Source organism: Lutra lutra, chromosome 6, assembly GCF_902655055.1.
Source record: "Lutra lutra chromosome 6, mLutLut1.2, whole genome shotgun sequence".
In the NCBI taxonomy this organism is placed as follows: domain Eukaryota; kingdom Metazoa; phylum Chordata; class Mammalia; order Carnivora; family Mustelidae; genus Lutra; species Lutra lutra.
Window position 1 is genome coordinate 132,978,703 of NC_062283.1, and position 26,801 is coordinate 133,005,503.

At 45.2% G+C, this 26,801-nt stretch overlaps 1 protein-coding gene across 9 annotated transcripts in view; it reads right to left on the minus strand.

Annotated features, from left to right (window-relative positions):
• The window catches only part of FYN (FYN proto-oncogene, Src family tyrosine kinase), a 213,228-nt gene that overhangs the window by 38,254 nt on the left and 148,173 nt on the right, over positions 1-26,801 (minus strand). For 7 of the 9 annotated variants that reach the window (XM_047735094.1, XM_047735090.1, XM_047735092.1 and 4 more), the window contains 6 exons: positions 19,046-19,303; positions 15,505-15,601; positions 7,824-7,922; positions 4,824-4,927; positions 3,718-3,867; positions 961-1,125 (listed from right to left, as the gene is read on the minus strand). In XM_047735094.1, the coding sequence (XP_047591050.1) occupies positions 961-1,125; positions 3,718-3,867; positions 4,824-4,927; positions 7,824-7,922; positions 15,505-15,601; positions 19,046-19,292 (862 nt within the window). In that variant the 5' untranslated portion in view covers positions 19,293-19,303. Of the gene's footprint in view, positions 1-387; positions 544-960; positions 1,126-3,717; positions 3,868-4,823; positions 4,928-7,823; positions 7,923-15,504; positions 15,602-19,045; positions 19,304-25,035; positions 25,066-26,801 lie in introns of those variants that run through there. The other 2 variants (XM_047735097.1, XM_047735099.1) reach the window with 2 other exon arrangements.

The following is a 26,801-nucleotide window of genomic DNA, read 5'->3' on the forward strand; positions in this document are numbered from 1 at the left end:
AGGCACAAAGAGGTTAAATTGGCCCCTTGCTCATGGTTAATCAGTTAGTAAGGATTCAAACCCAGGCCTACTGAGCAAAAAAGCCCATGGTCTTTCTTATAGTAACTGTCTGTAGTATCTTACCTTCCCAGGTCTTAGGAAGAGGAAACAATGGACTCTTATTGTACTGGTTTCTTGTTCTGTGTGTGCCTGCCTTCATTAACTATATGAAGAAGGACAGAAAAGTGCAGCGGTTTTGCCACATTCTCAAGATCTGAATGTCCTGTGCCTATCTAGCTAGCCAGGTTAAATGTCTTGGTCCCAATGACTGTGTGGATGTTTTTGCCCCAAACGGTCTTTAAATTGGCTTTGAGATGCATCCAAAATGAAATGTGCCCTCTGCCTTACCAAGCCACACTTCAGCGAAACACCCCTGACCCAGCTTCTTCTCCAGAAACAATGAATCACGTGCAACTTCCCAAGCATCTTTAGCCAATCCAGAAGTTTGTGGGGTACAACTCGATGCAATCCCAGTTAAGTTAAAACACAAACCATCAGCTTTCTCTACAGGAAAGGGAATTAATAAAGAAAACACAGTCCTTATAATCCATAATTATGCATGCACTAGGAAAGATGGAAGGTGACTTGCCCTGTGGGGTGACACTGCACTGGGCAAACATTTGCACTTGAAAATGAAAGGCAAGGCATTTGTGCAGGCTGGAACATGCCTTATACTATTTTCTGGCTTATGAGTCAAAACTCATATCATAGCATAATTTGAGCCATCTGCCAATCTTGACGGCTATCTCTCTTTTGGAAATTCCGGAATTCTGAAATTCAAATCAAAGGCATAATTCCCCACTATTAGTAATTTAAACCTTCTTCCAGACCATAAAGTCTTCGTTTTTCACCTTCCATCTTGGATGTTTGGGACTTCCCAAACGAGAGAGCTAGTAATAGAATAATTGAGTCTCAGCATACCCATCCATACTTCCCCAAACTGCCCATTTCCCAGTCTCTTGATCAACTGTAGGGATTCTCGAGGGATTTCCCAGACATCTTTGGTTTTGACAGACAGATCGGTAAGCCTTGGCATCCCTTTGTGACAGGGAACTACTAGGCGGCAGCAGAGACCCGCGGCTCTCTCTGATGGAGCGGGGACAGCAGCAGGAGAGGGAGAGAAAAGCAGAACACGTGAAACAACACTTAGAATCACACAAACCCAGCGAGCGCTCGGCGTTGCTCAAAACAGCGCTACGTCAGCAGAGAACTGCACACATCTTGGAAGATTAGACACCAGACATTGAAACATGTTCACTGGAGGTAGGACAGAGGACATTTTAGGTGTGGACTGCTCTGTGCTTCCGGGAATAATAATATAGGCTACGCACATATACAGGTACAGGTACGGCTGTTTTGGTTTCTATACTCACTAAGGAAGAAAAATGTTTTCTGCCCAGTATGCTAACATCATGTCTCTGGAATCCTGAAAATACTTCCACTGATTTCAAAGGGTACATCTGGACTACAGAACATCAGCACGACTGTCCCCTCCCTCTGTATGTCAAGGGCTTAGGGACCTTCTTTGCTATGAATATACTTAAAATTGTAACTTTGCTACAGAATCTTTCCATAGAATGTTAGACTATTATAAACTAGTAAGACTAAAGATTATACCTGGCAGGGAAGAAAGAGGTCACATTTCTCTAGGATTTCTCTGGCTTTTTAACTGACTCTATTCTACCAATCAGATACTCTTGCTTCTTTGATATTTCCCATTAAAACAAATCTTTATAATAATCTCTAATATATAATTTAGAAATCTGGTTTCAAAACAGAAAGGAAACTGAAATCTGCAGAAACTCAAGGATGTGAAAGCACTCTATTTCCTACAAAAAAGACAAAGGAAAACAATTATCACTTATGGGTTATTTGGAATTTTCTTCTTTCTTTTCTTTCTCTCTTTCTTTCTTCTTCTTCTTCTTCTTTTTTTTTTTTAGAATATACCTTTTAGAATCTGGCAGTGGTGAGGGGGAGAAATTGCTTGAATGCCAAGTGAAACATCTGTCAGGTAAGGGAAGGTAACAAAGCACGAGGAATCAGGGCAGTGACAAAGGCTATAGAGAGCCTGGCTTGTGAGGTGGACAGAGCCCCACACCCCGCTGGAGGCCCCTCAGACCCAGGGAAATCATATGTAGGGTTGTTGTCTTTTCTCTGGGAACCAGCTCTAAGTTACTTTTTACTCCTTTCTTTGTGGTAGGATCAAGTTCTGAGATGTTTAGGCAGGAAATTATTTATGTGTCAGTATTTCAAAGACACTTTATTGTGTGGGAGAGGGAAAGAGGGAAGAGGAAAAGCCAATATAAAAACAAATCTAACTTGAGATGGATTTTTTTGAGATTAAAAAACGTCTACTGCTCTTCATATCCCTTCTCTCCTTCCAGCTTTACGATGTTATTAAGGTGCCCTTTCCAACACAATATTTTCAAATGATCCAAACCCTGGGGATCCTGCTGATGTCTGGCTGTAATGAAATAGATTTCGGCATCTGAAAAAATCCTTACACATGCAGGCATTTTGAGTATGTTGTTTAAGCTCGGGGAGATATTCTGCTTCATTTCTACTACATGTTTCATTAGAACCCACAAAACTAAAGCTACCCAATGTCCTAATCAACGAGTAACTCCAAGTGTTGTTAATTTTTTCACTTTTTCATTAGTGCCCAGGATCAATTGAGAGGTGTTTCTTATTGTCATTTTCAAAAGATTGCTTTTCTTGGTGCTAAAAAATGACACACACATTTTTTAAAATGAATGTGCACAGAGCAATAGTTGAGATCAAGTCGAGTACTATTTTGTGGTGTTGTTATTATCTTGAAGAACAATATAAAATGTGTCTATGTGTATATGCATATATGAGTGTATATATACATATACACACACATACACATCACAAAAATACTACTGGGTTTAAGGGGACATAGCTCTATATCTGTACATATGTATCTATATAAAAAACCACCTGTGTATGTTACATAATGGGAGGCTTTTGCTAATCTTGGAACGAAAGCGGTCATTTTGATACTTATGTGTAAGACCACATCCTCTACTAAAATGTACAGACTGCACACCTAAACACCTAGTAAGTGTACATCTCTAGGAACAACACACTAGCAGTGACATCGGGGGTCAGGACAGCGACTGCTCTACTGACTGCTTCGAAGTTTCATACAAGAGCTGTAACCGTGCTACATGTGTGGGTCACACAGTCTACAGTATCTTGTTAGGAAAAAGCAGCACTCGTGGAGAAACAGAACATGATAAGTGGATTGCAAAATTCCTCTGGTCATGGGAATGAAAAGCATGTGCAGCCACTCTTGTGAGTGCTGAGTGTGAACTGGGGGACCCCCGACAGGAGCCCCCCTGTGAGTTCCCTCCCAGACACTGTTCCCTCTCCTGTCACAGTTTCCGATTCCAGACTCCAGGGGAACAGGAAAAGACAACGGCTTTTACAATTTAACTTACTGCTTTGTCCTTGGGAACTAGAATGTTACAGTCTTTTGACAAACGTATACATATGGAACTAATAACAACTCTGGTAGAACCTATTCATCTGTGCCCCACCTTGTACGGCTGGCGAACTGTCAGTACCCACCCCCTCCAACACACACCACCTCCCCTCGCCTACCCATCCCCTCCAGGGTACCAGGGGTTACTAGTTAGTTAGAATCAGGGTTACCTGAGTAATGTTGTACAAGCTGCTGAAGTGTTTCAAACTGGGCCCGGGTGGTAATATAGTATCCACCATTGTCAAGTTTGCGAATTTTATAATGTTTGACGTGGTCTCCTTTCATGTCGTCCCAGTCTCGGATTGACAGTGAATAGGCACCTGGTAAAAACGCACATAGCATCAGCAGCTCCAATCATTTTGCGAGCTCGTTTGTCTTCTGGGTCTCGTTTACTTGAGTATTCTGATCAACAATTATGAAGAGGACACACATACGCATATGCACACACACACTTCCACTCAGTGGAAGAAAACACCTCTTTATTACAAGTGTCAGGAGATAGTAACAATTCAGTGATTTTATCCTTGAGAATGAAAGCCCACCTGGGCTTTTCCTACAACACTCTCTTTAGTACCCTCGTGTTGCCTAATAGGATACAGCCCCAACTCCCCCGGGGAGGGGGGAAGATGAAGAGAAGAGCAACAAAGCCCAGCCAGCAGGGGTGGCTTTCCTCATCATCCTTGTCCATGGAGTGTCGCAGAGGCAGAGGCAGTGTGAGTTAAACAGGTGTAAGGACTGTGGCTCTAAAAGGAAGCCTCCAGTTCCTTCTCACAACCCTGTCTCAGGAGCAGACCCCCACGTCTGGTAGATCGAGCTGGAAGGCCACTGCTCCTGCTTTCCCTTGGCCCAGCTTCTCTCCTGGGCTCTAACGTGTAGTTAAATAATGAAAGGCCGGTGGCTGGAGGAAAGCAGTCAGTTTTCAAAAAACAAAAGGAATGTAAAAACGACCTGTAGGATTGGAGCCTGAGGAACTAAGAGTTGTAGAAAACCGTAATTCTAAAGACCTGCTACAAATTCTACGATCCTGTGTGCCTGCAGGAGTGAAGCTGCCTGGCCTCTGTTTCGGGATGAAGGGCTTGATTCTGAGCCTCTGCAGGCCTTTTAGCTGTCTGCAGTTCTAGAGCCTGGAGGGAAAACTGAAAATAGGACTCCGTTCACAAGGCAGGGAGGATATGTGCCATTTAAAAACCCTTGTACATTAGAGATAAGCCTTTCATCCCCTCTGACTAATCCACAGATTTGAATGACAACCAAGTTCTTCAACTCCTTATCTTACCTTTGGTGGTTTCACTTTCACGGATAAGAAAGGTACCTCTTGGGTTTCCAAAGGACAAAAGCTGTCGCTCAGCATCTTTTCGGCCAAGTTTTCCAAAGTACCACCTTTAAATGAGATCAAGGGAAGGAAGCGTTTTGTAAGGCTCATTTACAAAAATGCAATAGCACTCCTCCTCACCTCCGATCACACCCGCAGCCTATCCCTCTACATGTCCTCCTAGCCTCATCTCTCTCCCTTTCAGTCTGCTCCTGATTCCATCCATTCCTAATCCATCTCTTTCACTCTTTAAAGAAAAAAAAATCAGTTTCGAATTGAGGCTGATTTCCCTTCCCTTCCAGAGTGACAAGAACTGGTTTGTGTTAACACTGCCTCCTGCATTCACAAAAGGAGAAATCCAAGACCTTGTTTTGAAACGGCAACTGCAGGAGACCCTTCCCATGCACACCTCCAAGACCCTGGGATTTCGGAGCATAATTACAACCCCTGGGAAATAATGAAACGCAGCCTTCGTCTAGAGAAGATCATTAATCAAGCATTAAAAAAAAGTCAGTCAGAACGGATAAAGAACAAAGACCCGATATTTTCAGTAACTTTGTACCTATAGCAGCTTTGAAAAATATTGTCAAGACGACCCCTAATTTGAGATGACTGCTGCCCTTGGATGCCTGCTTTCATGCTCTTCCTGGCCAGCAGGTGTGAGGACTTGGGTAAATGAAAGGCTCTGCCCGCAGGTGGGTGGGGATCTGCGCATGCGTGCTCAGCACAGATGCAGGGATGGGTCCCTGTGAACAGTCAACGAGCGCGTCCCCAACAAATGACTGGCGTTGCAGACGCTTCCTACCCTCCCTGAGATGACACTCTGGTGCCATGTGAGAAGGCAGCACCTCCAGTCAGCTCACAACCTCGGCTGCTTATCTCCTCTCTTCCCTCCCACCCTGCAGCCCTAACCGTGGCCCGGCCCTTGGCTAACGTCTCTGCACGGGGTGCTGAAGCAGCAGCAGCAGGTGCTGTGAGAATCTGAGGAGGAAGTCAGGAGCGCCCTGCTGGCATCTGTGCCTAGAAACAATTTTAGAATATTCGACTGTGAAAGGATCCAGTTTCTAAAATGAAATTTTAATTCATTATACTTGAACACAGCTATTATGTGTTCCCTGTCAAATTCTTTTGTGAATGAAAGAGCCTCACTGAAGATGAGAAAAGACACGCTGCAAGCGAGCTCCTCAGTGACTTTTAAAGGCACTGGACTGGGTAATGATCCTAACTTAGCACTAGATGGTGGAAAGAGAATCACAACAATTATTTATGAAAAATGACTTTCTGGGTTTGCATCAGCCGCCCAATGAAAATGCAGCACGAACGCTAACAGTGCTGAAAAAAGAGCTGTTAGAACAATGGATGGAACTAAAACAAGAGCATTTTCAGATAATGGTAATTAATTGCCTATGTAAAACCATACGCGTTATCTCCTTAGAATGCTAATTTATTCTTTAAAAACAAAGTATTTAAAAAATATATTACATTACACACGTATATAACTTAAATATAGAGTTGGTAGGTTCCCAGTTAAATCAAAATGCCACATTTAGTGGTGCCTTTTATTCTGAACGAACACAAAGATGTTTGCAAACGTGCCCTAAAATAAAAATTCGATACAAATTCCTTTATTCTCTGATGATAAGACACTCCCTAGAAGGAAAAAATGAGCGCAGAAGCACTGAGTATTTGGGAGTGAGGAACAAAAGCAACTGTCTTAGAGCAAATATAAAGGAATTAAAGGCAAGACGGTGAACCAGCTGGGGGTTTGGCTGGGGTGTGCAGTCTTATCCCCAGTGCAAAATGCAGTACCAGAGCCAAAGATGGCCTCGTGTCTGACTTTCTTGACTCCCTTACTGGTGAGGCAAGACTCCCAGAAGAGACAGATCCCCAGGGCATCAGGGAGGAGGAGAGATCCCCAGGTTTGGGAGTCCTGGGCCAGTTTTCTTTCCCTCAGTTCAAAAAAGAGGGTCCTCACACAAGCCACTCTGAGAGTTCTCCCTTTTGGAAGTGGCCAGGAGTCCTCCACAGGTCAGGAAAAGGAACAATTGCTGTCCCTCCTAGAATCCCCTCAGCCTACGGACCATCTCCCCAAACTGGTACCAGTGAAATTTCTTGGTCCAACTAACAGCTAGTCACAATTTACTATCAAAGAAACCAACCAAGACCCCAACTCAAAGGAAAGGAGCATCTGAAATGCAACATCAGAGGATTTTCCCAAGCTGTGGGAGAAGTACCTTCAGTATCCCCTTAATATTTCCGATTACATGAAGAAAGAAAATCTCATGCTGATCTTTAATAATTACTTGCCCCCTTGACCCCCTCCCTGCCTTTCTCTTCCCCTCCCCACTCCCATTCTTTTTCCCACCCTCGCTCTCATTTTTTTTCAGCAGACTATAGTCTTCGAACCTTGCGCTCACAGTAACAACGTATGCTCTGGCCAGAACTTCATCGTGTTTTCCTGGTTAGTTTCTATCTATGGCAAGTAATATTGTTTTTTTTTTTCTTTTTAAAGATTTTATTTATTCAATTGACAGACAGAGATCACAAGCAGGCAGAGAGAGAGGATGAAGCAGGCTCCCCGCTAAACAGAGAGCCCGATGCGGGGCTCGATCCCAGGACCCTGAGACCATGACCCGAGCCAAAGGCAGAGGCCCAACCCACTGAGCCATCCAGGCGCCCCTAATATTGGGTTTTCATTAGGGTTCTGATAACGATCCCTTTCGAATTAAGTATGTTTTTGAAAAAACAGGTGTAAGGAAAAATAGTAAGTTAGTAATAGTACAAGTGTTACATAGATATGGCAAAAACCACAGCACAAGGCCTGGGAAAACACGGCATATCCTCTCAGCCCTGAAATCACTCTAGCGAATTTCTTTTCCCTCCTGCACAAAGTTAATGGCATTTTATTGTGACAGCTAACTTTTAAAAGCAAGTAGTTGAGTGAAAACAACAAACAAAACATACTCTTCTGCCTGGATAGAGTCAACGGGAGCCACGTAATTGCTGGGAATGTAACCAGTCTCTCCGGTTGTCAAGGAGCGGGCTTCCCACCAGTCTCCTTCCCTGCAGAGAACAAAGAGAAAAGGAAGTGAATGTGTTGACCATTTCAGTGTCCTACAGTTACAGACTCAACGCTGTAAGAGTATAAGACCATCTCCTAGTCATTCCACTGCCTGATTTCTCCACACTCCAACATAGCCCTTTGTAAGGGTCACAGGGCTACAGTCTGAGCTGACTGTCGCTTGACTCCGGTGCTGTCTCTCATTTCTTATTTAATTTGCAAATTAACAACGTCGGACCCTGAACATGAGATAGCTCTCTTGGGGTGGAGGGGCATTTTGCTTGGTAAGTGTCCCCAACTTGGACAGAGGGGAAGGGAACCCAACCTCAGGCTACTCCAGAAAAATCCTATAACAAAAACAGAATGGTAGTTATGTGAGGTGAAGGATGTGTTATTGTGGTAAATATTCACAATATATACATGTGTCAACCCACCACACTGTACACGGTACACCATACATATCGTACAACCTGTCATGTTGTACACAACCCATCACGACCTATACAATGTTATGTGCCAGTTATATCTCAGCAAAGCTAGAAGGAAAAACAAAGCATGCACTAACTCTACTAATTTAGCTAAGTCTCTATTTCAACTCACATCCTGAGGTAAGCAGCATCCTCTGGTACTGCTGGACAGATGCAAACTGTTTGCTGGCCCTAGTGTTATTTTGTTAGCCATTAATAGATATATCAGGAAAGAAAACAGCTCATCTGCCCATCATCTCAGACAGGAAGCCTGCTAGGAGGCCCAGGAAAGAATGAAAGCGTACCCCTCATACCTGCCTTGCTTGCTTTCAAGACAATGGGTAGAACGACGAGGCTAACAGGGTAGGCCTGGTTCAGAAGCCTTCAACCTGAGGTTATTCCACTGACTACAGATCTGAGTCTGGTGCACAGGAGAGGAAGGGTCTAGATGTGTGTGTACAAGTGTGCAGGGGTGGGGGGAGGACACAAACCGGCCAGGCACTTGAGGCTCTGAGTCTCCCCACTCTGTAAGACCCAGTGTTCCAGGCAACAGCCTATCTCAGTCGGGATGGGGAGGGAGGGCTCTCAAGTGTGCGGGCAGAAGGACCACTCTCAGCTTAGAACAAATGGGTCAGTTCAACGGTTAGAGTTCATGTGTTGGACTCATGGCAATGGACGTGTGACGGAGAGAAGGGGCAGAGTGTGTGACTCTCCCCACATACATATGTGGGGCTGCAGCCCTGCTTTGTGCGGAGTCCTCAGAACCCGACACCTGCCTGCGGCCAGGGGTGCGAGGGCAGGGGAGGTGGTGAGGCCGCTGCTCTTGGGCATACCAAGACCTGTCTGGTGGCTCTTCAGCAGGGGCTCAGAGCCTGTTCTCCTTCCTCTTTTGGTCCTTGGAGGCAGCAAGAGAAAACCATACCCTTTTTTTAAAAACATCATTTTGTGGCCGGACTCTGTGTCAAAGCCCTCAGCTAGTGAAGAAAATGTGTTGGCTTTTAGCCCGGGTCAAGATCGTCCTCAGGCTGATGGGATCAGGTAGAGAATAACCAGCCTCTGTATTAACACGTGCCTTACTCGAGAGCCCCATTCTCTGAAGACTGACTCTCTGAGCCAGGAGACTGATGAGCAACAACTCAGACAGGATTTAATAAAGTAACAGGCAAGCGGCGACAAGCCCGCACGTGCTCTGGGTGTGGTTGTGGGCCAGTGCTTGGTGGCACAAGTGACACAAATCAGCCCATGAGAAAACAGGGTGCTGGCAAAGGCTTTTAAAAACTTATGTCTTTTGGCTTTTTAAAGATTTATTTATTTATTTTAGAAGGTGGAGGGGCAGAGGGAGAGAGAGAATCTTAAGCAGGCTCTCTGCGATGCGGGGCTCCATCCCACGACCCTGAGATCAGGACCTGAGGCACTTAACTGACAGCACCACCCAGGTGCCCCTAAAAACTTATGTTTTAATTCATTTTTCAGTCTTTCCTTTTTTCACCCTATTAGACAAATTTAAACGAACAAATCAACCAAAACAAGGAGATAAGTTCTCATACCTGGGAAGTCCTTTGCTAAGAAAACTTTAGTTTATGTCCAGATTTGTCTCAGGAAATGACTGACAGGCATGGAGGAACATCCGTGTGTATGAACCCCTGTGGACCCACCACTCGACTTAGGATCTGGGTCTTTACTGATCGTGTGGTGTACTGTGCTGCTCCCCTATTGGATTCCTCTGGCTTTTGGCCTCAAATCATGAAAGTAAAACTGTTAACCGTTGAATAGTTTATATTGGTTTCATTTCTGTGTCCTCTAAAAGAAATATATGCAATTGTTAAGTATACCATCTAGGAACACATGTGGAAATTAATTTTTTTCTTTGAACATGTGCTAAGAAATGGCTTTGGAGGCTTCAAGCTGGTGACAATGTTCACTACTCTAAAGTTCCACCAGATGGAGACATTTCATCATAAAAAATTAACAATACCTACCATCTCCCCGACCTTCTCCTTTTCTTTCCCTTACTCCACCTCCCAAACCCCACACCCAGGAAATGCTCCAAAATAATAAAAAATTAAGAGCTTTCAGCAGCAGGTTATCTTTAATTGCAACCTCCATCAAGTTAGCTCTAATTGATTTAAATTAAGAAGACTATCTAGTATCATTGTTGGGTACGTGGAAACGTCACCGGAGGCGGGAAGCCTATACATTTTGCCGGGGCTGGACAACCCCAGTCTTATTCAGATGATCTGGGATTTCTCTTCTTTTCTCTTTCTTTCTTTTCCCCTTTCTTTCTTTCTTTCTTTCTTTTTTTTTTTTTTTTGACAGAGAGAGAGAGAAAGACACAGCCAGAGAGGGAATACAAGCAGGGGGAGTGGGAGAGGGAGAAGCTGGCTTCCTGCAGAGCAGAGAGGAAGATGCAGGGCTTGATCCCAGGACCCTGGGATCATGACCTGAGTCCAAGGCAGAGGCTTAACGGCCTAGCCACCAAGACGCCCCGTCAGATGATTCGGGATTAATCAAGTATGGTTGACCCTTGAACAGCACAGGTCTGAGCTGCATAGGTCCACTTATACGCAGATCTTTCCCAATAAAAACAGTGCAGTAAATGTACTCTCTTCCTTATGATTTTCTTAATAACATTTCTTTTCTCTAGCTCACTTTATTCTAAGAACACAGTATATATCATACATATATGGAATATGTGTTAATTGACTCTTTATCGGTAAGTCTTCTAGTCATCAGTAGACTATTAGAAGGTTTTGGGGAGTCAAGGTTATATGCAGATTTTTGACCACGCGCAGTGGGGGGAGCTGGTGCCCCAACCCTCCCATTGCTCAAGGGTCAACTACAATTTCCATTTCAAATCCAGCACTAACATCTCATTTTGAAATGAGCACCTAAATAGTTTAGCACAGATTAGAATCCAACTATCAGCTCATTCTAAAGTCATGTATCAGGAATTCATGATTTTTTCTTAAGTGACTCCATTAATCTCACAAAGGTTTTCAGTTACTCATGAGAAAGAGAAAATTCTTTTCTTTTTTGAGGCCATCTAGGGTCACTTTTTCCATCAAAGGCAATATGAGGTGATAAGGAAACAATGTATTATGTAGTAAGCCTCACAGGTTGTGCCCAAAAAGGCTGGTACAGACTCAAAACATCTATCAAAAAAATCTTTTGAGCAAATGAATAAATCATCTTTTCAATGCACTGGAAGTCCAATTCACCCACAAATAATATTCTTTCACAAATCATTCACCTTGATTTAGGAAAACAGAATCTTTACTATGTGACTTATTACTTCTTAAATTATTGTGAAAATTAACATTATTAAAAATGTACTTTAAAAAAAAACCTGTTCTTACAGTTCAGATATTTCATTAATTCAGCATTGGTGAGATTTTCTTTAACTTTATCTTGCTTTGACTCAAAAATATGATTTAAGGCTCTCATTTAGAATAACTTTTAAGTTTTTATAATAGCTTCCCCTATTTCTCTAATTTAAAGACTTACTAAAAGAGCCCGTTCTCAATCCCCTAAATCACTCATTGGGTTTGTTGGCCCCTGAGACAGCCAGGAAGTGGCATCTGCACACAGAAGAGAGCCTGTTCCATTGAGCTGTGGAGTGTTTTTATTATAAATGCTATATTCTTTCTCAATTTGGTTACTGTCATCTTACCTTAAGAGAGCATATCCATAACAACGTTATCAAATGCATAGATGGGACCCGCTAATCCCAGATTTCTCCTTAACAAGATGGAAAGAACTTTAAAGGAGTCACTACCGTAGGCACTATTCCACTCTGTGTAACATGTTTATTATTAGGTGGTAAATCACCAAGTCACGAAATGTGAAAATAGGGAATAAAATAGATGCATTTAAGTAGTCTGTAAAATGGGTTCAAGTTTATTGATGTGCAAATGCACTACACCGAGAAGAACCCTTACCCCATGCCGGGCGGCCATGCCACTGGCTCTGGGCACAAGCACACACTTATACCACCCGGGTCCTGCCACACTTGAAAACACAAAGGCCAGCCCCCACGCCTTCTCTTTCTGCCTCTGGATGGGGTAAGGAGTGGGAGGACACAAGTACTAGGAGGTGTGGCAGTTGCCCCAGGGAGAACAGAGTGCCATTCCCCTCCCCCCAGTGGAGGAGAGCCAGGGGCTGGGAGGGACTGGGGGAGGGGGAAGGAGGCGCTTGCCATCTGGTTCTCTATTATTGCTTTGTTTGTCCTTCATGATTTCCTCTTCCCTGTTATTACCCTTTACTTCAAGATACTGTATTTGTTGTAAAAACCTTATTTTTCCCCCCGTAACCCTGGAAAAGGGCATTTAAATGGCATGTAAGATGAGGAATTTCACTGGCAAGAAGGAAGAACATTATATAAGGGAAAAAAAAAAAAAAACTTTGTAATATTTTCTGATAAGAGAACAAGGCCAGAGCCTCAAAGCCTGTAAAACACGAAAGGCCATTCATGTAAATCATAAAACACAGATTGAGATAGACTGGATCTTCCTGGAATGTTTCTTCAAAATTTCAACTGGATGCCATTGTCGATCTGGATGCCTATCCAGATCAACAAAGGAAGAAGTCACAAATTTGACTTTGGCAAGGACTGGCTTTCCAAGGGTCCCAGGATCTGATGTGTGGATTGCCTTGCAGTGTGGACAAACCAGCAGAGGAAGAGCTGGGTGGTACTTCCTACTCCTCCCTAGTTCTCACCTTTCTGAAGTTGGTTAGAAGTTCTAACCAGCTTTGGGACTGAGAGAAAATTATATAGAACAGGGAGGGGAAGTAGAGGGTATTTCAGAATTCAAAGCAGGTAGACTCAGAGGAGAAGCATTCATCTGAGAATCAAAATAACAATAAGGAATCATAGATCAGAAGAGATCAAAGCCCAATTCCCCTCTCTCCCACCTCCCAGCAGACCTAAACTTTCATGTATCTTGAAAGGTTCAGTCCTCTCTGGGCTGGAGGTTGGGGTTGGTCCTCTGGGTCTTTCTGAGACCAAACCTGACACAGTCCTCAGGGTGCCACTCCCACACCTCACCTGTGGCTCTGCCCCCTGCTGGCTCCTCTGGGCACCCAGGCAGCTCCCTAACTCCAGCCTCTGGCTCCTTGTATGTGGAACCATGACTGTGAGGCACATCACAGACAACTGCCTGCATGAGAACACTTGCGACTGAGTACACAGCTGGCACAGAGGAGCTGTAATAAATGGCAGCTGTTTTCTATTAAAAAAAAAAAATCTCTGTGGCTATGGGGGCCTTGTAGGGGACAGGTCACGTTCTTCTTGATCTGGGTGCTGGTTGCACGGGATACTCAGTTTGTGCAAATACAGCAAACTGTACACTTTGAAAACATTGTGGTAAAACACGCATAGCAAAATTTACCATTTCAACCACTTTCAAGTGTAAAGTTAGGCAGCACTAAGCCCAATTTATTGCGTGACCACCACCATGCACGCTTCTGACACAGGCAGTTTTCTGCATGTATTTAAAAAGTTCAAAAAAACCCCCCACCCATACCCATTAATGATGACAATAATAAGTAAAAAAACCCGAGCAACCCTGTGGCTACTATGTAGACACTGTTTTCCGAGATCCAGAAGGGTGACCTCTTGTGGGAGGAACCCAGCACCTGTCCTTGAAAGGTGGTGTATTCTAAGAGTTGGGGGCATCCCAGGAAGGGGTGGGCTTTCCGAGGAAGCAGCTTTCAGGCCCAAGGGAGTTCCCTGTTACAATGACCACTTGTATTTCCCAGGACAGGGATGCTCTGGGGCGCCGTCTCGCTCCCCTCGCTCCCCTCTCCTCTTGCTGGAGCTCTCAGGAAAGCTGAAGAGATAGGCTTTGACCGGTCCTTCTGCCATCACAGTTTGCTCAGGGAATGGAGAACACAGCAAGTGGAGCTGGTGGCATAGGACTTCCTGGTGGGCCCCCAGCCCTGGGGTGGCATGCCTTCCCAGTCCCTGGGGAGTGCTCACAAGGAAAACTTGAGCTACAGGGTAAGAGGCCTGACTGCTGATGGGGACATCACCATTTTCTTTTTCTTTTTCTTTCTTTTTTTTTTTTTTTTTGAGTGGGGTGGGGAAAGGGCAGAAAGAGAGAGAGACACTTGAGCAGATTCCATGCCCAGCACAGAGCCCCACATGGGGCTCCATCTTACGACCTTGAGATCATGACCTAAGCCCAAATCAAGAGTTAGATGCCTAACTGATTGAGCTAGCTATCCTCTTTTTTTTTTTTTTAAAGTAAACTCTACACTCAATGTGAGGCTCGAACTCACAGCTTCAAGATCAAGTGTTATATGGTCTACAGACTGCACCAGCCGGGAGCTCCCACCACCATTTTCTTTGAGGCCAGAAGTTCCTGGACAGGCATTCTGCCTTAACCTAATAGAGGCAATATTTAAAACCTACAGGGAGATATGTTTCCCTATATATAATATCATATATACCATGTTTACTCTTTTATAGGTCTTAAGTATAGAATTACAGTGAGTGATTCTTACCCTTAGAATGTCCCCATTGCCTGTTTAACTGTTGTTCCTACGGGTCACATTTAAAACGCACATTGTAGTCATTCGCAAGTGGGCGAAGTCACTTCTCCTTCCCTCTCACAAAGATTTCAGTCACTCGCGAATTTTCACTATGGGGTAACGCCTCCAGAGCCTCACCAATCAGAGTATTTAGCAGTTTTGAAAACAGAAGGAACTTGTTGCCGGCTGTGAGTGAGGGCTCAGATAGTGCATCTTGCAAATACAAAAAAACCCCAAACAACCCATGTCAAGGCAGAGAGACGGTGGTGTGGATAGCCAAGCTTTGTGCCAATCATCTGAAAACACAGATCTACAAGGGGCGAAACCGGAACTTTTCCAACCTGTAAACCAAAAGCCTCAACTCTGAGACTGTGGTGTCTTCCAAAAAGCTCCCTGGACACCAGCCCTGTAAAATATTGCACTGGCTCGTCAACTCTTCATGTCTCAAGTTCAGTTGTTACCTGTTACTGAATTCAGCAAGTGTTCTTTTAGCATTTCAGAAACTAAAAAGGCACAGACTGGGAACACAAGTATCCTTTCTCAATCTGAAAGACATGCACACTTCCCTGTCCCTCTCCGAACTTACGAGCTGTTCAGTATTTGGAATTTCTCTCCTTTGTGAAAACTCAGGTCATCTTCCGTCCGTGCTTCATAATCATAAAGGGCTACAAACAGGGTCACTCCTGAGAACCAAAAGGGGAGAGATTATTACACAAGGGGAAATTAATGCCAAGAAATGACATCGTTCACTGAAATCTCATTCTCACAATCTTCATCTAATCAGCAGTGATAACATGGTGCGGTGATGTAATTAACACGAAACCAGGGTGGTGGGGCTGAAGTCATGCCTCGCCCTTTGCAGGGGAAGCACTGTGCGATCTCTGAACGATCGAGTCCTCAGGAAGAGACAGATATTAATATCATGTCCACAACCAAGAGCAGTGTTAGAGGTCAGATCTGCAGAGGCCTGCGGCAGTTAAAGACATAGATTCCCTTCCTCTCAGGAGCCCACGTTAGGGTGAGGGTAAAACAGATCCCTCTCTCCCGTGACCTCACAGAAATGGAGACTGTAACGGGAGACTCCTTCTGTGGCCTGGGTCTGAGAAGACCCTCTCACAAATGCTCACCCCAACTGATGTCTTGTTCTTGGCATCTGCAGTTGCTCTGGGGACTCCCTCTCTACTGCCACAAGTCTGCCTACCCTTGCAGTGATCTGTAGTCCTTATTCCTCTTCACACCCCCCCTACGTCTTCTCAGCTGGGGACTCCCCACAGAGGCCCTTCTTGCTCTGCACAAGTCTGTTGTCAACAACAGGAAATCTCCAGCAGCCCATTTGACTTAGGAGCTCCTTCATATAGTGGGTAGAATTCCAAGACAGTCCTCCATGATTCCCACCTCCTGGCGTTCCTGCTCGTGTGTAATCCCCCTCCCGTGAGTGTGGGCGAACCCAGTGATTTGCTTCTAACCAAGAGGACATGGCAAAGGTGATGGGATGTCCCGTAAGTGACGAGGCTTCAGAAGATGGCAACTTCTGTCTTCCCAGCCGACTCTCCGTGTTGCCACTGTGGCCGGAACGCTTTGATGCAGCAAGCTGCCATGTTGCAAAGACACACATGACAAAGAACTGACGGTGGCCTCTGGCCAACAGCCAACGAGGAATTGAGTCCTGCCAGCACCACACGAGCTTGGCAGCAGATCCTCCTCAGCTGGGCTGTGAGGTAACTGCAGCCCGGCCAACACCCCCTGACTGCAGCCAGTATGAGGTTCTGAAATGGGGCACCCAGAGAAGCCATTCCTGGATTTCTGACCCCCAGGAACTGTGAGGTTCTAAATATGCTTTGTCTTAAAGCTGCTAAGTTTGTAGTAACATGTTATGCAGCCATTGTTAACTAATGCATTCCATTTCTCCACTCTCTGGCTCCTCGTTTTGATCTCTGCACACTTCAAAGTGCCTTTAGTGGCCTAAAGAACGCACGGCATGGATTCCATGCTTTACCAAGCCGCCATTTTGCTGTGTCAGTACTTCCAAGGGAGCAGATGTGCCTGTGGGACTATTTGAAGACCAGAGAAGGAGGCAGGGCTTGTTTTTCTACCCGATCCCAAGTGGGACTTCCTGGGGGAGAACTGGCATTCAGAAGGTCTGACCGTGCAAAGTAGCAGGGCTCACTTGGCAACTTTCAATTTCTTTGAAAGGTTAGAAACTGGCTTAAAACAAAGACGTGGAAGCCTGTAAAGTCATGCTTGTTCTCAATGAACACTCAATTAACAGATTCCTTTTGTTACATAATTCAAAAGCAAACCCAAGCTCCATCGTGTGGAAGATAAGGCACACGAGGACAGATACTTCCAGTCTCCCACTCTCTCCCTGCTCGGCCAGTAAGTTCTCACTGGGGTTTTGATCTTTTAAGGATGGAGGGGAGAGTCAAAGGAGGTCACAGGGGCACACAGATGCTGTTCTCGGCCCTAAAGCACTAAGCACAGTGATGGAGAGACAGACACATATAACAAAGCCAAATAATACAAGGCAGAGAAATCTGCCAACATTTGCGAGTACTGTGTATTAACTTCCAAATTTTAAAAGGGACCAGGTGGCCTCTTATACTAAGGTTGTCCCTGACTACAGTGTAGACTCCCATGTTCAAGGCAATTACCCCTTTCTAGTGACTTTATGAATGATACCTGCAGACACAGGGATTCAGATCCAGCATTCATGAATGAATGAGCAAGGTCAATGTCCGCATCAGCAGAACTCAGTCTGGTTGGCGAGAACTCAGCAGGCACAGGAAGTGTGTGCTGGTGCATTTTTGGCTCTTTTCCCCCTCCCGCATCCTCAGAGACAGACTTCCATAGAATGCTTCTTTCTTTCCTCCCCTCCACTCCGGGTGCCTTCCAGGAAGGGAGGAAAGATTAGTGAGTGTGCTAACACTCATTAGCTCACACGGGGCCTACTTTAAAGAGAAAGTTGGATCCACTACAACACAATGATGTGGTGCCTAAAGCTCTGGGTCAGGTCCCCTGGAGAGAACTATACTGCCATGTGGCATGCAGAGGGGAAAAACAAACAAACAAACAAAAACCCTCCTAATGTCTCAGTAGTGCCAACCCCCCCAGGTAAAAAGGCACAGTGGGGTCCTCATAAAAGACTTCTGCTCCCAGATGAGCCAAGAGGATAATGGCTGACATATATTTCTTTAAACTTTTCTAATAAACAAAACAGTTTTGGAACAAATAATGTCAAATATCTAGTTACCATGATTCACATGCTGGGAGATGATTTGGAAGGCTAAGGATGCATGAGATAACTTACAAATATTCTGTGAAACATATGTCTGAGAATGTATGCCAGATATTTTACAAAGTATTAGCTAAGTCAGCAAATGTACATGGCAGTAAAACAGAGCGTCATGGTGGGAAAGGGAAGGAAACTTAAAAAAAAAGAGAGAGAAGGATTCCTTAAGGATACATAAAATGTGATTTTAAGATACAAGAGATCACGATACACTTGAGGGTTGATAAACTGCGTCCCATGGAAGGTGATGGGAAGATCAGAGAGAGCATTAATGAGGAGGAACGGCCAAAAACGGATGCCGCCAAATGTCCCCACGGCTGGGAGGTGACAGGCAGGCTGGAGATTAGGAAGATGAGGGAGAAGGTGCTACTGCCTGCGAAGTGGCTCTTAGCTGGGGGAGGGGAGGAAAGTGCACCAATATCTAGAGAACTCAAAACATGACAGTCTCAGATCCAGTCCCAGAGCTTCTGATTCAAAAGATCTAGGATGGGACTCAGTGTTCTGAGAAAGCTGCTAGTTACTCTGAGTCAGCCAGCTACGGCTGGGACCAACCGATTGGCCTAGAGTACCTTAAAGCCAGCTATGTGTCTCCTAACCCACGCAGAATCCTCCCAGAGCGGCAACCTGGGGGCAACCTCGCCCCACTGAAGCCAGCATTTCCTACAGTCCATCAAGTCCTGTTTGTTTTCGGTTTTTGTTTTTGTTTTAAAAGCCCTTCATCTGGCAGTGGAGAGATGGAGACTGATGAAAAACTTAATGTTTAATCCGTAGTCAAAGGGAGCGGCCTGGAACAGGAATGTTCAGTCGACTAAAGAATGCAGAACAGCTTCACTCTTACCCGTTCCTCCCCTGGTACGCAAGGTCCCGGTGTGAGACGAAGAGTTCACACCCCCGAAGACGGTGAGTCCTTGGCCTGCGGCTGCGTGGAAATTGTTGTAGTTTGGGATGGAGGTCACGCCGAAGCTGGGGTAGTGCTGCGGGGTGGGGTCTGTGCCATAGCGGTACCCGGAGCTCTGGGTCAGGCTGCCGTCCCTCTCCTCCGTCAGTTTTGTTGCTTCTTTATCCTTACATTGCACACAGCCCATTATCTAAATTCCTGCCGAAAACAAAAGGGAGCCACATGAACTTGATGCTCGGTAAGCTGCGGGGCTGCTGGATGAAAGAGGGATCTTTATAAGGCTTGCCCTTGGCTATTTTCAGGCCTAAAAGGGACAGGAGGAAAGGCAGTGGCTAGGGCTGATGGTAGAAAGCCATCTCATGGCCTTAACTTGACAATCACATTCCGTTCCCCCTGTGCTCAGGGTGACAGGAGCCCACAGAGTATGGTCACCAGGCAGCGATGTCCTGAAATGAAGGCCTGCACCCCTTAAAATCCTCAAACATTATGCACCTGCTTAAAGATAGCCCAAGACCACATACTATGTTTTTCTTCAGTTATCTAAAAGGATAATATATGCTCTAGAAAGTGAGTCCATGCAATATTAGAATAAAACCTCCATTATGGGGGAAAAAAAAAATCCAAGCAAGAGGGTGGAGGAGTGCTGGAAAAGCCAGAAGATAGCCCCTGAACAGCTCATCATAATTCCTTTCTCATGGGTGCCCATTATTCAGGGCACACACCTGGTGAATTTTAAGCAGTCAGATGATGATAAGTATCAAAATTAAGAAATCGTTGCTGGATGAAAAATACAATTAGAGGCACTGGGTGGGCTCAGTTGGTTAAATGTCTGACTCTTGATTTTGGCTTAGATCATGATCTCAGGTCGTGAGATCGAGCCCACGTTGGACTCTGGGGCGAGGGTGGAGCTTCCTTAAGATTCTCTCTATCCCTCTCCCTCTGCCTCTCCCCCACCTTTAAAAAATTTAAAAAATAGAATAAAATTGGTAGAAACAACGATGTTCTGGGGTATTTGCAGGATGTCATGATAGCCTACAGTAACAAAATCATTTTCAGCTGCTAATTAACTTTCCAAATTTCCATTAGCTTTTGACATCTTTCAGAAATATTAAAAAAAAAAATCAATCTCAAGTTCTAGAGTTAGTGGTGGATTGAAAGCTCAGGTCATTGTCACCCCACCCTCCTCCAACCTACTTCTGTGTTTATTGTAGAAATGCCACCATCAATGACTGACTTGCTCAAGTCAGAATCCTGGGAAGCAACCTTATTTGCTTCCGTTTTACTTCTCACTCTCCCCGTCTCACACTCTACTATCCAGACATGCCGAACTTCTCAGTTACTTAAAGGTTCAATTTTTTCTGCCTTCCTTTAGGCCTTGGAACGTGGCCTGGAACATTCTTTCCTGAAGTGCAACATACCCTTCATGTTCCAGGTAAGACACTGCTTCCTCTGCAAAGCCTTCTCTGATCCCCGCACCCACCTTCCAAGGCTGGGGTGATGCTCTTTCTAAGTGCTCTCCTGGCATCTTGATTTCTCCCATCATGGCACCTATTCTGCCATATTAAAACATGGTTTGACCACTTATCTCATGGCCCAGTGGACTGTGGGTTCCAGGAAAACAGGGCCCTGTCCACTTTTGTCATAGCTATAATGCCAGTGCGTGGCACACAGTAGGTGCTCAATACAGGCAATCAGATGAGTGAAGGAGAATTCTCTAGCCCAGTATGTTTCTCTGTCACCCTTTCTCTCTGCAGCAAGACCAACCCTTCTCTCAGCAACTAACATCAGCAGTTGACCACGCATTTTTTTTTTTTAATCTATTGGTATATGTGAGAAAGAAAGAGGATTCAGAAATACAAGGTTAATTTGGTTAAATGATCGTACTTTGGATTGTAATACCTATCAGGTCGATGGGGGTAGGTAGAACATGCAATGGATGTCCCTTCCAAAACTCTGAAGAGTGGCCCGTATGGAACCAAAGGATCAAATAAGAAATGCATGACATCATATGTAATTACATGTGTTCACTGGGGAGGGCAAAGCTGGTACGGGAATGGAAGGGACAGATAGTCGTGAAGAAGAATGAAAGCACTAGTTGCTCTTAGTATCTTGCAATCCAAAGTGGGGAATGTCATATCAGATACAGAGACTCTTGGTGGGGGGTACTGTTCTGAGCACGCCCTTTCTGGGGAAAAGGGACATGAAAGCAGCATCAGATTGCTCTAATGTCCTCTTACATTACACATTTCAATAAATACTTGTGGAATTCAATGTCAGTTCCTGATGGAAATGTCTGGAAACGAGCCGCCCACTGCCTGAGTTGAGATCACCCAATCTGGAACACATTTATGTGTAAATCATTCAAGATTAACTTACAATATACTGGGTCCAATATGCTCTCTAACTTATGGTAGATGAATGCCATTTTAACCAATTTCCAATAGGAAATGCAAACTATGTCCAAGGCATGATTAATTGAAGGAATTTCATCATTTGTTGTGGGTATTGCTTCAGAGGATTGAGAAATATCTTGCTTATTTTATATTAACTCCTTTATGGCAGAAAGTTGCTTTAAGCTCCCACAAAGGCCCAACAGAGGACAGTTCTTGTTCCCAGTGCTTTTTTTCAGGGATTTCACTGATCTACTGTAATCGGAAGCTGTGAGAACTGAATCACAGTATCACATTATTGACAACAGCGGTTTTCAGCTGGGGCTGACTTTTACTCCTCTCACACCCACCAAGGGACGTAACAGACAATGTCTAGAGACACTTTTGGTTGCCACAACTCAGGGAAAAGAGGCACTACTGGTACCTAGTCAGTAGAGGCCAAGGATACTGCTAAACATTGTACAATGCAGGACAACCTCCAACAGCAAAGAAATAACCGGCCCCAAATGTTAAGAGCATCAAGGTTGAGAAATTCTGATTAATGGAGGAGAAAGAGATCTACATCCATTTCTTCAAAACACTACTAACAGCTATTTCTCTTATATGTGTGACCAATATGCAATTCACAATGCTTTTCTTAGGAGAACAGGCAGGTTAGGTAGAAGGACATAGTTTTAAAAATCGGTATAAAATGCTAATTCTCCCCTAGAAGTGTGTTCCTTGTGATAGAGAAAAGAATCTAAGCCAATGAGAACTCTCATTATTAACTACTCTGTCAAGTTCAACAAAACAGAACAAAAATGACACACCAGAACACCACTGGAAGCAGGACCTTATATCTAACCAAACTAAGAAAAAAAAATCGTCTTTTACAATCCACCAAGAAAAAGTATTACCACTGGAATAAACAACTAACACCATCTGTACAGCTATGAAATAATGAAAGGAAACAGATAGTAAGCTCCTCGAGGCAGGGATTATTTTCTGTCTTGGTTTTAGCATTGCATCCTGAGGGTCTAGAACGGCGCCACATGCTGTAGGAGCTCAATATATATTTGTTAAACGATTACGATGCAAAAACCCAAAACTCAATCAAAATCATTTTGGAGAAAAGAATTCTCTTTTGTAGAAGGGACAGCTCTGTTACCACTTCACACATTTGCAGTTTTGAGTAAGAAATGTTTCTGGACAGGTCTTGGCTTACTCTCTTCCCTTCATTGACAAAGAATCTGAAATAAAGGGCGCCTGGGTGGCTCAGTGGGTTAAGCCGCTGCCTTCGGCTCAGGTCATGATCTCAGGGTCCTGGGATCGAGTCCCGCATCGGGCTCTCTGCTCAGCAAGAAGCCTGCTTCCCTCTCTCTCTCTCTCTGCCTGCCTCTCCATCTACTTGTGATCTCTCTCTGTCAAATAAATAAATAAAATCTTTAAAAAAAAAAAATATATTAAAAAAAAAAAAAGAATCTGAAATAAATCAGTCAATGCAGGCTCAAGACATTAAAAGTTAATCACAACGAAAATATTTGTATAAGAACTTGTGGTCTTCTTCCTCCCACTTGGGGCGGTCAGACTAACCGTTTCCTGACGGAAGAGTCAGAAGCCGCTCTGTGAGCTGTACCCAACATGACTTCAGGCTCCCTGCCATGAGACAAACTTCTAAGCACTCGAGTTAAAATAAAAACATCCTTTTTTATGCATAGTTCTGTGGTGTGGCACTTATGGCCAATGCTCTAGGTTCATTATGAACACGAGATGTACTGATATACCTGCCGAGATCTGTGGGGCACTGGGAAACACGGAATAATGCCATTCCAAAGGTGGGACCTTGGCATTACTCTGACGAGTAAATCCTGCGCCATGAACTCATGGCCATGCTTCTCTCCATGGGGCTGTTTCTAGGAAACTGATGGACAAGCATTTTGACCAGTAAGATCCTGTGACTGTGGTCAAGGCGTCTGGGTTATAGCCCCGAAAGCTCCCCTCCCCCTACCATTCTTCAGTCCTTTGGCAAAACTAAAGGTCTCTCTACTATGCAAGGAAAACCGGATTTACATAAAATTTCCTTAGGCCTGTGATCTTGTATGTGCCAGCAGCGTTAAGCAGCTCAGGAGAGAGCTGTCCAAGGGAGAATCCGAGGACCGCCACACCCTGTTTCTGTGAGCACGGCAGATGCCATCAGCTGATTGCGGCACTGTCTCGTGCTGTGCCACACATGGCCTCAGAGTCCTCCTTCACATATGCCCTCATGTGGTGGATGGAAGCCGACATGAAAGATGGACTCTATGCCGGACTCTGGGCACAGGCTGCTGTGATCCAGAATGAGTCCGGCTGAACACACCTTCCCTCCAGCAACGCCGCAGACCACAGTCCAGCTGCTCGGTGCACATTAAACACAGGTACAACAGATAGGCTCACATCGCCTTGTACGTCACTCAGCAAAGTAACACCCGTCCACTCAGGTTATAACAGCAGGACTTCCGAGGAGAGTTCAGAGAGCTAGGTACCAAAAAGGGGGAAAGGCACTGGCAGTCTTCTGCAAAAGCAATTACCTTCTGAGACACATACACTCGCAGGTAGAAAGGATGGATGGCAGGAGGAGGGAAGGTGAAATGACAACAAATAATTTTAATTTCAGCAGTGTGAGCACTTCTGCCTCAGAAACCAGCCAAGGTGGGTGTGGGGAAGTGAGGGCCCTGACGCATAAGTTGCCATCCTGGCTGCTGGCAGCACAGACTTGGAAGAGCGACAGGTCGGGCCACACTGGCCTGCACTGGGATGTGGTGGCATATTTCCCACTAGTACCATTCACCACCCCTTTAGCTGGTCTCCCATTTACTTGGGTGAAAAATCATAATAAAAGCAAAGGTACAAGGAAGGGAAACTAGAAATCAAACATAAGCAACTGAGATGGAGACAGCTGAGAAAGAACTTAAAGCTGAATTGTAGATGGATGGCATGGTTTCATACACTTCTGCAAACACAGAAAGTACTGGTAGTTTAATGAGCCACCACCCTTTTCTGGTCAACAGTAGTAAGATGAGGCAAGAGGGAGAGACGTGGTAGCAACACATCAGAAATGACTTGACTTCTGGCCAGAAGAGCCATGGTAGGGGGTTCTTGATCCTTGTCAGATTGGAAACAGCCATAAGAATCCACCAGAGAGGGGCGCCTGGGGGGCTCAGTGGGTTAAAGCCTCTGCCTTCGGCTCAGGTCATGATCTCAGGGTCCTGGGATCGAGTCCTGCATTGGGCTCTCTGCTCAGAGGGGAGCCTGCTTCCCCCTCTCTCTCTCTGCCTGCCTCTCTGCCTACTTGTGATCTCTCTCTCTCTCTGTCAAGTAAATAAATAAATAAAATCTTAAAAAAAAAAAAAAAAGAATCCACCAGAGGTATCTAGCTACATTCTCCACCGAGCAAACAAATCCTCTGAAAGCCTAGGGAAGGCTTACTTTCGTTCACACCGTGTAAGTGCTGTTAGCAGAATGTTCTGAGACATGTGAGTGCCATGGTGGAAGCAAGGGCCGTTGGGACACGGACCCTGTCACCCAAATTTCCCAGCACTTTCAATCCTTTATGATGGGACTTTCCTCTTTGGAAGACATTGGGTCCTGACACCCCACAAGAGAGTAGGGGTGGTGCTGTCTTCTGGGGATACCCTGGACAGAAGGGCCACTGCTGGCTGGGGAGGCCGGAGAGAAAGCAGGACCACACTGGACTGTTTTGGAAATGCAGACACTCCCCAAGATCCCAAGGCTGGGAAAAGGTCACAGCTGGGATGGGATGTTGGGCACATCAATACTCGAGGCCTGAACCACATACAGTATTGGTGTGGGGTCCAGCCAGTAGTCCCGGACTGGCTATAAAAAAAGAATACACAGGACTCTGCTTCTTTGCTACCAGGTACCTTGCTGAAAAGGTGGTGTGGTAAACAGAACTCTAAGGTAAGCCCTGGATTTCTGCCTTTGCTGTGACAAACCCTCTATCATCCCTAGGACTGATGGGATAATCACTCTCTCGATTAGGCTATTTCATTAGGCATGGCTGACTTCAACAAAGAGAAATTATCCCAGGTGGAAGTGACCTCATGAAGTGAGCCCTTGACAGCGACTGGGCTCTCTCTGAAGTAGATACAAAGTGTAAGAGGCATCCCAGGGACGTTCTGTCCTGTTGGCCTGGCAGACAGAGGGAGCTATGTGGCCAGAAATGTGGGTGGCCTTTAGGGACTGAGCACAACCCCCTGCTGGCAAAAAGCAAAGAAATGAGGACCTCAGTCCTACAACCACAAGGACCTGAAGTGGGCCAAGAATCTGGAAATGGATTCTTTCCTGGTCAAGGTTTCAGAGGAGAATGCTGTTGGCCAAAGCAGTCTTGGGAGCCCAGAGCTCAGCCATGCCATGCCCAGATGCTCAGAACTGCAAGCTAATCAATGGGGGCTGTTTAAGCTGCTATATTTGTAGTAATTTGTTACACAGCAAGAGAAAGTGAATACTGCTTTGGTGGAATGGGCACCACTAAGGGGAAGGCTCCAATCTTGGTAGTGACGACCAATATTAAATGAGGGCTCACTGTACTCCGGGCACTATGCTATGTACTGGAACATCCTATGTCACTCGACCCTCATGACAGTCCTTAGAAGTATCATGCTTTCCCCTCATTTGACAACAGAGGAGAAGAGAGGTTTGAGACTTTGTCCCCAGCTCTGTGAGGGATGGAGACAGGATGTGAAGCCAGCCAGACTGATTCCATGGCTGGCACATGGAGCCTGTGGACCAGAGTTGCTTCTTGCCTCATGGACTCTTGGCCAGTCCATGCAAGGCTATGGGTATGTGGTCAGAGGGGCCTGTGGGGATGGCCCCCTAGTTCCCCAGAGCCCAGCTTCATGTGTATGACTAATGGGGGCCCTGACATCAGGGACTGGGCCTCATCCCCCACCCCCACATTCACACCCTGCCCACACCCAGACCATAGGCTCTGTGAGGGTGCTGGGACCATGCCAGGCGTGGTGAGTCCCTGGCTTCCTCCATGTGGTGTAGGGACTTAATGAACATTTGGGCTAACGCCACTGACATTCCCCCTAGTTTCCTGCTATTTCCTAGATGTGGTGAGTGTTGATGTATACCACAAAGGAGTGAGCACTGGTTTCCTTGGTATAGTGAGCTTGCTGACTGCATTTACAACAGGATTTGCTTTACAGGTAAAACTTTCTGGAACATATTTACCGTATAAACAGAGCACAGACAAGGCCTCCTTCAAGCACAAAACAACAGATTTCTACTCTTGGTGGAGTCCCATGAGGGAGAGCACCCCACCC